Source organism: Alligator mississippiensis, chromosome 2 (genome assembly GCF_030867095.1).
Source record: "Alligator mississippiensis isolate rAllMis1 chromosome 2, rAllMis1, whole genome shotgun sequence".
Lineage (NCBI taxonomy): Eukaryota > Metazoa > Chordata > Crocodylia > Alligatoridae > Alligator > Alligator mississippiensis.
The window spans coordinates 274,228,038-274,238,861 of record NC_081825.1 but is presented as its reverse complement, the minus strand read 5'-3'; the positions used below and the strand labels follow the sequence as shown (position 1 = coordinate 274,238,861).

Below are 10,824 nucleotides of genomic sequence, written 5' to 3'. Positions count from 1 at the left end.
CAGAAAAAGGTAGATTTTCTCCTTTAAAGGAGAAAAATGCAGGAAGCAATAGGTTTCCCCTTGCTTGCTGGCAGAGATCCAGCCTGCAAGGGGCTGCTTGAGGCTGGGTGAGCAGGATGCAGGGGGCAGAGGTACCACGTGCATGTGTATGTGCATATATGCACATGGCACCAGGAAGTGTGATGGAGAGCAGCTTCTGGAGCTCCTACCAGGTAAGTCTATGGGGTGGGGAGGGGCACAGGCGGCACATGGTGGGGCACAGGCAATGTGGAAGGGGAAGCACATCCCTGCCCAGATTTCTGCATCCACAGCAGGGTGCTGGGCTACAGCCAGGCCAGAGCAGCTCCACGCAGGAGCCACCTCCATGGCCCAGTGGGTGGGACCTAGCATGGGAGGGAGCACTGCACCACCTTGGTTGCAATGGTGACATGGCACTCCCTCTAGCATTGGGTTGAGCCGTGGAGGTGGCTCCTGCCTGGAGCTCGTCTGGTCTGGCTGTAGCCCCATGCCCGGCTGGGGGCGCACAAATCTGGAGGGGTATGTGTTGCCCTTCCGTATCACCTGTGCCTTCCCTCCCATGTGTCACCTATACTTGCACCCCCCCTTCCCCACACACCCACTTCCTTCCTCACATACAGGGGGGCAGAGGGCAGCCGGTCGGGAGTGAGGGGCACCAGCAGGGCCAGGGGCCTATGGGTCAGGAGTGAGGGGCAAAGGCAGGGGCAGGACACTGGTGTATCAGGGCTGCTCAGTGCTACAAAGCAGCGAGTGGGGACAGCTGCAGCTGGACCCGGTCCTGGTGAGCAAAGGAAGCAGGGGGAGCTCTGATATTCCATGATAAAACAAATCAAACTAAAAAATGATTAGGTATTTAAAATTTATTTTATTATAATGATTGAGGCACTTGGTAGGGTTTCAAAATGCTTTAAAATTGTAAATATATCAATAGAACGTTGTGTTCAAATGATATCTATATATATAGCGGAATTTCATTTTAATCACAGAAAAATACAGAATTGGGTTTTTTTAATCAGGGAATTTGGGATTTTTAAACAGAGAAAACCAGGATCCCTGCTGATGACCTATCATGGAACCCCAGGGTTCCACCGAACATATTTTGAAAACTATTGCTTTAAATTACTCAGGTGGAAGATTTTGGTAGGAACTGTGGGTGCTAACAGCTTCACAATATCATACTTCAACACTGAGTACCATGCTTATTGGAACAACTAACTTGACCTCAGTGAGACTTTTACTCACATATTGCATGAAGTCACCCAGTATATCAGCAAGTTTTAGCCATTAAAGAGTACTGACAGTGGGTGCTTCAGTGAAGTGAAATGAATATTTCAGTGAAGTTATTAATGGGAAGTTGACCTAAAGTAAAAGGTACGAAATTGATTAGGAGAAAGGATGTGTTCTAGTAAAAGTTTGTTCTTTGTTGACTTATTTTTATATCTGCTTTAGTTACAGTAAATTAACATAAAAAATAGATTACTTCCATGCTGGCTTTTTCTAAGGTTATATTTCTCTTTTTTTGTCTCTTGTAAAGCATGTAACACAGGGGTGGGCAAAATATGTCCTGTGGGCTGGATTTGGCCTGCCAGGCCATTCTATCCAGCCCGCAGGGACTCTAAAAAATTTAGAAAATTAATATTTATCTGCCCCTGGCTGCCTGTCAAAGATGACAGTAGCCAGGGGCAGTAAGACCCAGAGGAAGCCATCAGCATGATGCAGCAGCCCAGCCCCTCCCCACCCCCAGCTATTTCCTTGCTTCCTGCCCCCACCCTGCTCCAGCACCATGTGGCTCCTGGCTGCATCGCTGGACTGGGGAGCACAGGGCTGCACAGTATGGGAGTGTGCATGTGTATTCATAGAGTGAGTCCCACATGCACACCCCACACCTCTCTTCGCACTGCCATACCTGCAGAACCCCACACCCTCTCGCACACCCCACATGTCCACACCCCCTTGCTCCCTCACCCCACACAGCCCACACCTATCAACTCCCAGACACACCCACAGCCCCCTGCAAACCTATACCCCCCAACAATATACAAGAGTAAGACTTCATAGATTTCATAGACATTAGGACTGGAAGGGACCTTGCAAGATCATTGGGTCCAGCCCCCTGCCCAAAGGGCAGGAAATCAACTGAGGTCAGATGACCCCAGCAAAATAATCATCCAAACACTTCTTGAACTTATGAATATATTAATGAGTAATGGTCTGAAAACTGAACCCTAGGGGATACCACTGGTCACCATGCGCCATGTTGACTCGGTTCCATCGACAAACACGCTCTGGGTCTGACCACGGAGCCAGTTTCCCAGCCATCAGACTGTAAGGTTGTCGAGGCTGCAGCTCCCCAATTTTACCATGAGGACATCTTGGGAGACCAAGTCAAAGGCTTTTTTGAAATCCAAGTAAATGATATCAGCCTCTCCTCCCCTGTCCGGGTGACGTGTTACCTGGTCATAGAAGGAAATGAGGTAGAAGGAAATACACCTTCATTTTAAGCTATTATGTACAATCACTGCTATGTACACTACACGAGCACATGTAAACTAGGACAAAAATATTTTTTGAAATCAGATTAATGAATGTTTTAGATGTTGGCTTTTTAGAATACAATTTGGTATTTTTCTGGTTCCGAGATGGCAAAACCCCTAGCTGAAAGAAGTACTTCGTGGGGCAAAGGGAAGGATTTCTGGTGGCAAGAGTCAGGGGTTAGGGGGCAGGACTTCCAGTCACAAGATGGTGACCAGGGGGCGAGGCACCTGTCAAGGGGCAGGGCTAGCCATGAGGCCCTTGACAGCTTGCCAAAACTCGGCAAGTGGCCCTCCACCCAAAATAATTGCCTGCCCCGATCAACGTTCCCCCTAAAGAGTAGCGGTCCGCAAGCACGCTGCTTCCATCTCACAGTTCCCCGGAGCCGGCAGAGCCTGCAGAGCAGTTCCCCCCCATGCTTGCCCGGGCATGCAGCAGCGGAAGCCGCCCTCACCCCATCCCCGTGCCCCTCAAATGAGCTGCTCACGGCTCCATCCCATACCCCACACTGGCTGGGCAGTGCTTGTTAGCACCCCTTCGCTTAAGCACCCAGGGCAGTCATCCTGTTCGCCCCCATCTTGCTACGACACTGTGTCTTCCTTCTCCCCTCCTCCCCCAACGCCCACGGCCTTTATCAAGAAAAGTTGCTCTACTGTTTAAAAAACTGTGCATGTGAGAGTTATACCTACAGAGAACAAACCAGTATATTCCTTGCACTGCAGAGCCAAGAGAGACCATCTCTGCTGGAAGCAGAGCAGAACAAGACTTTCTTTATCTTGTGGATGAGTAATGATATGTTTTTATGGGGAAACATGAAAATAAAAATACTGAGCTATGCCCCCAAATGAAAATATTGAAGTATGGGTTGGTTCTAGAGAGGTAATGTTTCATCACTGGACAATCAGGACACAGTTTGAAATTTCTAATTCTGGCTGCTTGGCACACATCAAACAGAAAATTCCATGAGCCACATAACAGGTAAGCTCCTCACTTCTCATGTAGGGCAGGTAGTGGCTCCTCCTCGAAGTAAGGCAGGGCTGGGGGCTGGTGTGGGTTCTGCCAGCTCCAGGGAACTGCTCCACTCCCCAGCCCTGATGCCCAGGTGATGCGGGGGTGCAGAGCAGGTCCCTGGAGCCGGCAGAGCCTATGCCAGCCCCCAGCCCCTGTCCTCCTCCCTCGGGAAGGAGCCACTGCCTGCCCTGCGCGAGGAGCTTACCTTCGGTAAGTGTCCCACCCCCAGTGCCTCTGCCACGCTCCATGCCCAGCTCCTCTCTGGGCAGGTGCATGCATTAAAAAGGTGTGCGGAAAGATTTTTGTGTGCGGCCACGCGCATGTGCAGCTTAGAGGAAACATTGCCCCGATGTAACATCAACTTTGGGAAGGGAAAACCACTTTAGGACTCAGTACCATGAATGAACAGTTTCAGACAGAAAAGATACCTTTGAAGTGGCAGATGTACCTGAATAAAACTTAAAGTAATAGATACACTTGCATATTTAACACTTTTTATAAATAACTCAATAAAATTTTTCATTGTGCATTTATGTCCCTCACACAAATATGATTTGAAACTTCAGGCAGGAACCTTTCTAATTTGCAGCTTCTTCTCACCTGGTTCATTTCAGCAAGTAGTCTTCAGTAAGAATAGACTTGATAGGACACGCTTTTGAGTTCATGCATATTGGTCCTGGAACAGGAGAATATGATAATACTGAGGTTACATGCCTCCCCTACCTACACATAGTAGCTTACATAGGCTGTGTATATGACTTGTCTGAGTATCCAAAAACCAAACCTAGACTCAAACACAGTGATCTCAGATGGTTTCTGCAAAGCTTCTCTCCAGTTTGAGCTATTTTTGTCCTAATTTACATTTTAAAATATTGTTACCATAAAATAGAGAACGGCAGAGAGCTTTACTTTGCTGGCTGTAACACTGTCAGCCTGACATTTTAATAGAAAGATCCAAAAACAACTTCTGAGGCTGCATCCAGATGAGCGTGGACTTCTGGTTCCCTGGGGACAACTAGCAGTGGGACACTTCGTGTTGTTACTAGTTGTCCCCAGGGAATGCCTGTGCCACGTGCCCTCTGGCACGTGGCAGGTTAACTCAGGTGGGGTAGCGGAGGCTGGCTCCAGCAGCCCTACTAGATCCTGGGGACCAGGGAAGCTGCAGCCGCATTGCTTCTGCAGCTTGAAGCCTGGCTGGCAGCTGGGGTGTGCTGCCACCACATGGCCCACCCCACTTTTTTCTATATGTTTTTTTTTTGACCCCTGGATTGCCAGGGATCTAAACAAACCCCACTTCAAGGTAGCAGCACAGGAAATTCCTGAATGTGCAGCGTGTGGCACGTACTGCATGGCCTTGCTCGTCTGGACGCTGCCTTAGAGTTTAGAACAAGGTAATTACATCTACAATGAAGCTAAGAATTTTGAAATCCCACCCCCATCTCTGGTTTATGTCTCTTAATGAGGAAAATATATTTGATTCAGCTGTTTGCTATGTTGTCAAGTTTATCAAAATTTATTAAAGCACCAGAATAGATGATCACTGCATTATAGTTATTTTAAAAGTTCCTTCTCTGCAGCTAGAACATGTACAATTTATTACTTTCGTAGCATATGCTGAACAAGGGAAACATGTTCTAAATGTTGACCATAGATTTTGCAGTTATATTAACAAGTTACTTAAGTAATGATGCTGCATTTTTCCTATGCCTGTAGTATTCTTAAAGAAGCCCACTTCTCTGCAAGCCCTGCTTAGCTAAAATGCAGTCCTACACATATCCTTATTTTATAATAAATCTGTTGAAACCTCTTTTTACACGCACATGACTCGCTGCAGGTTATAGGAAAGCTCTCAACTTTAAAACTCATTTTTAAAACTGTTAACCCAACCCTGCTGACCATTTTTGTTCTTCCCTTTTTTCTGTGATGGCTCCACATAGTTTGAAGAAAGGGTCAGTGGTCACTATCTTTCTTGGTAGACTTTCACTTCAAATTATGAACGTACCTTTAATTCCTAATGAAGACAAGACCTGTGTGTGTTGAACATAATCACACACGTCAATCCATTCTGATGATAATTTACTGACTAGGTTATATCCAGATACCAAACACCTTCTGTCAGATGAAAAACAGGAAAGAAACACTAGCACTTAGTACATATCCTGGATCAGACCAACTTTTTATAGTCAAGTATTGTATGCTAACATGCTTCAGATACCATCATTTTATAGTGATATGGGTCATCTATAGTTAAATTGACTCGTACTCATTTAAGTTATAGATACATTTTGGTTATAATGAGGTAGCATAAAAATCCCAAATTGCTTCAGCGCAGTTCAAAATATTTTGACTCCTGTATATACAGTGGCTTCACATCATTGGTGAGCTCCACTGAGTTAATAAACTTCTACTGATGTGACACATAAATATTTTTACTGTTATTCTGTTTATAAGAATACAGTTTTGGGTGAGTATTGTGATCAGTGCTAATGTTTCTAGGGCCAAGCTCCATAATGGATAAACTAATAACATACTAATCCTTTTGCAATACTGATTTTTTTTAATGGCTAAATGGATAACAAGTTACGTTAATAAATATTTCTCTTGGTGCCCTTCTGCTCCTTAATCTTATTTTAATTTTCCTTTTAATTATATCTCCAGCTACATACCATTGTTGGGTCAAGGCATATATATAGCTGAGGCTTCTGATGGCACACTTAAAGGAAAGCCTAATCCCATCCTTTTCACTATTCTAATTCTGGTGTTCCCTCTTCTCCCCTTCTTGTCTCACACTTCCTCATGTATCTTTAAAAAATGTTAGGTTCAGTTACAGCGTGTTTCTAATTCTCTTTCCTGTTTTCAGTGTGAAATGTATTTTGTTTGAAATTGGATTGAAGCCCAGAAGTGCTATAACTGCAGCTTGGCAAATAGCCAATTAGCAATGTCTGTATTCTGTGTTATCAACCTGCAGTCCTAAGAAAGCATAAAATGGCTAAAACAGAATGAGCTCTAGTCGTCACATTTTTCTGACTCCTTCAAAAGATGTTCAAACGTGCCAAGCAAAATGTCATAGAACATCTGTCCCTTATGAGCCTGTTTCATACAAACCTTACATTAACAACATACACATTAGTTAACATTAAAGATATCCCTTTACGTGTGCTGTGCTTTCTAAGATGGCTGTAGCTCTGTCAAATTCACACATTCATTCATCTAGTTATACAACAGTTTGCTGAGGTGACCAATATAATGCAGTCCTCCTACAGGTTGGAAATCACAATTTAGGGAACTTGGGGAAGAGCAAAGATTTCTTTAAAGGCTACTACAATAGCTAAGCAGAAAATGTAAAACTCTAAATTTTTGATGAATTCAATGTTTCCAGCCTATCTGAATTCTGAGTTAGCAATGTGGATGGGCCTGGAGACTGAAACCTAAGAACAGAACAGGTATACCACAGGCAGCCTGAACCACAGGATCTCTTCTGGATTTGACCTATTCACATTTAACAGACAAATATCAACTAATCCTTGCAGACCCTGCGCAGCATGCAAATATTAGCCCACTATTTAAATGAAGAAATTGAGCCAAAGATGCTCAGTATTACATACCTTTGGTCTGACAAAACCCAGAATATAAATCCAGTGTCCTGTTCTCAGTGCATTATATCACACCATGTCTTACCGCAGTGTTCTGCCAGTGGGTCTTACCCTTGTTCTAATGGAGAAAGTTTTCTTGGTGGGTCCAGTCACTCGTCTTCCTAGTATGCTAAACATTGGTGGTGATATTTTTGTGTTGTAGGCACACCTATCCGGAATTAGATTGAGGCCGCTAATGGATTCATTTCACATAGGCCACTGAGATGTATAAGACAGTGCTGTCCAAGTTGTGAGGGGCCAGGGGACACATACTTTGCAGGCCAGACCAGCAGGGGCCACATAAATGTGGGCCACACCGGAGAGAGCCAGACCCCCTTACTGCTCCATGCAGGAGCTCCCCTGCTTGCTGCACCTGCACCCTCCTGCTGCTGTTGTAGTGCATGCGTATGCAAATGCTTCCCCCCACTGCTGGACTGTGCAAGCAGGCCCTCCCCTACTCACTGCACTGCACTGCACTGCACTTCCCTCCTCACTGCACCATGCACACCCCCTCCACATAATGTGCACTGCACTAGGCTCACGCTCAGCTCCCCAGGCCATGCCGTACTGCGCTGCCTCACCCGGGGGCAGGGGCAGGCAGCAAAAGCCAGAGGAAGTAGGAGAAGCCTGAAGACTGGCTGCTGTTGCAGCTGGAGCCATGGGAAGAACTGCAGGAGGCCAGGCCCACAATGTAACCCCTTGCAGGCTCTATGTGGCCCACAGGCCACCAATTGGACAGCCCTGGTGTAAGACATCTGCTTTCACAACTAAACCGAACTATTTGAAATATCATCAGTAGTCCTGCAGACTTCCTCCAGCCTAGATTTGTACTGTCTTATCCTTAACCAAGCAAGTCTCTTTTTCTCTTATTCTCATGCCCTTTGTCTTCCCAGGCACTTCAGTTTTTGGGTACAGCACTGACCTTGAACTCATTAGATGCAGATTTGGTTCCTACCTCTTCCATAGGCTTTCTGCCAGGCCTCTGGAAATCACTTTAGACCAGAATTTTAGGAAGTTGCTTACTTTTTGGCCTTATCCTAAAACACTTTTTATCTGGTTCAAAGACTGAACACCAACAACTCTGCCTTCACTAGGAGTGACAGTTTCCAATCAGTTTCAGGATGCTCAAGTTTAGCAACCTAAAACAGTCCACTGTCATCAGCTGCATTTTTTAAAAACTCGACTGCCAATCCCTTAGTCTTAGTATTTTATTTAATGTAATCAAAATTATTTGGATCAGTACTTGAGTGGTACCTGGATATGAAGCCCATACCACATATCCAATACAATGAGGTACAAATCATAAACCTAACTACGGAAGAAGTTATTTTTCTGGACTTATAGAAGCGAGCTGTCTAGGTGGAAGATACATCCCAGGCACCCCTCCTGACAGCACAACAGCACAGAATATGTACGTGACCATAACAAGGGCTGCAGAGAACAGAAGGGGAGCTTTGCCAATAAGGTAAAAGGGACTGCTTCTCATTTAAGTGGCCAAGTCTGACCAGTAAATGCGATACTCATTCAAATATTTTGTCTTATACTCGTGTTTCTATGGTTGTAGGATTTTACAGTATTCATTTTATATTTTACGGTGCAGCCAAGGCAGCTGGTCACACTGGAAAGCTTCTTGTGTGCCTCACCTCCATTACTGCCCCACAATGAAAGAGCTGAAGAAATATGGAATAAACAACAGACGTTCAGAGCAACCAATATACATATATATATACTATTATTACTTTGGTTAAATACTCTTCCTACCATCAGCCACCTGGCAGCGTGAACGCCACAAGTATAGGCAGATTAATGGATGGGCCAGCTGGGCATGAGCACAGGGGCCCCTACCAACTTCAGGCCCTGGGATCCTCAGCAGGGAAGTGAAAGTGGGCTTTTAAACTGGGAACGTTGGGGGGGGGGGAAGGGAGGAGGCTGGGATTGCCATGCAGCATCACACCTCTGCAGGCTGGTGGCGGCGCTGGGAGGGCCTTGGGGGGGCTATAGACCCCCAAAATTCACCTTAGCTCCTTGTAGCCACCTCTCCCAGCACTGCCACCTGCCTGCAGAGGCGCAGCGCTCCCGGCCTGAGCTGAGCTGACCCCGTGCATATATGCGTGGCAGCACGGCCACAGTCGAGCACCAGTTCCCTGCCTCTCAGTGCAATGGGGCACGGGTGGCTCACGTCAGGGGAGTGGAGGGGGCTGCCTCAGAGTGATTGAGAGTGGGGAAGTTCCTGTGGGGGGAAATGTGTTGCTGGGTGTGTGTCTGTGTGTGCATGCATGTTTGTGTATGTGCACAACTGTGCATCTGTGTGTATGCATGCATGTATCTTATTTATTGCAGGGAGTGTGTGTGTGTGTGTGTGTGTGTGTGTGTGTAGAGCGACTGGAGTGTGTGCCTGCGTCCATGGCAGGAAGAGTGCGTTTGTCTGTGTCCATGGGCAGAGTGAGTGAGAGTGGAGCGCCAGCCTGCATGTTTGGCCATGGGGGGCGGGGGCAGGGAGAAGAGTGGGGCATGTGCCCCGTCACCCCCAGCCCAGCACAGTCCACCCAGCCTCCCCTGCCAGCACCAGGAGGGGGAGGGGAAGGGGGCTCCCCCACCCCAGCTCCCATGGCCGGAGGGGGCCTCTAATGTTGTGGTTGCCCAGGGCCCCAGGCCACCTTAATCCGCCTCTGGCCACAAGTGGCGAAGGGAAGAGGCAAGGAGCAGGGGAAGGAGACGGCACAGGGGGAGGGTCAAATTAGGCTAATTGGTTGCCCGTTGCCAAAAAAGGATGCCCCCCCGCCCCATAATACCGTCCCTTGCTGCTCGTGTCGCCAAACCCGCCCTGGTCGCAGCGCCTAGACCCGCTGCGCTCACGCAGCCCCGCCCGTCCCTGAAGAGCAAGGCCAGGCCGGGCCCGGCCGCTCGCCCCCCGGACCCATCTCCGCAGCAAGGGCTGGGGGCGGGCGGGAGGGAGGGACGGCCGACCGGTGGCCCCGCCCCTTCCCGCCCTGCAGCTGCCCGCCAGGGGGCGCCCGCCAGGCTTGGCCCCTCGGCGCGGCCCACAGCCCTCAAGTGCCGCCGCCGCCGCCGCGCCCGGTGCTCGGGGCCGGAGCCGGAGGGGGCCATGGCTGCGCGCAAGGCGGGCTCGCGGCTGGAGAGCGAGATCGAGCGGTGCCGCTCCGAGTGCCAGTGGGAGCGCGTCCCCGAGCTCGTCAAGCAGCTCTCGGCCAAGCTCATCGCCAACGGTGCGCGGGCCGGGGCTGGGGGGCCTGCGCTGCTCCCGGGGACGTTGGGCCGGGCCGGGCCGACTGCCGGGGCCGCGGCTGGGCTGGGGGCGGTGCCGGCGCTGTCCGGGGCGGGGACGCGGGAGGCCGCCGGCGGGGGGCAGGGGGGAGGCTGGACGAGCGCGGCGCTGTCCGGGAAGCGGGGCCGGAGGCGGGTCCCTCGTCCCCGGAGGGGGGGCGTAGGGGTGGGGATGGGAGGGGGCAGGTCTGGCCTTGAGGAGAACCGCGCCTGGGCGGGAGCAGGTGCGGCCGGGGCCGGTGCCGGGGCCCTTCCTGCAGCAACTCTAGGAGGGGCGTCTGGGGTTTCTCGGCAGGGGAAGGGCTTAGGGAGTCCTGGGGCAGAGCTGACTTCACCAACTGTGCTG

The 10,824-nt window shown here is 49.2% G+C and overlaps 1 protein-coding gene and 1 long non-coding RNA gene across 3 annotated transcripts in view; one reads left to right on the top strand and one right to left on the bottom strand.

The window, feature by feature from the left end:
- Positions 1-494: 494 nt before the first annotated feature.
- LOC109281694 (uncharacterized) lies at positions 495-10,193 on the bottom strand. The gene is made up of 3 exons (XR_002088453.2): positions 5,564-10,193; positions 4,162-4,237; positions 495-2,471 (listed from the first exon to the last, which is right to left on the bottom strand). It is a non-coding gene; the product is annotated as an uncharacterized LOC109281694 (long non-coding RNA).
- Positions 10,194-10,219: 26 nt separating this feature from the next.
- Positions 10,220-10,824, top strand: part of TTC7B (tetratricopeptide repeat domain 7B) — a 266,729-nt gene continuing 266,124 nt past the window's right edge. For both annotated transcript variants that reach the window (XM_059723173.1, XM_006271821.4), the window contains exon 1: positions 10,220-10,420. In XM_059723173.1, coding sequence (XP_059579156.1) covers positions 10,300-10,420 — 121 coding nt within the window. In that variant the 5' untranslated portion in view covers positions 10,220-10,299. The remainder of the gene's footprint in view (positions 10,421-10,824) is intronic.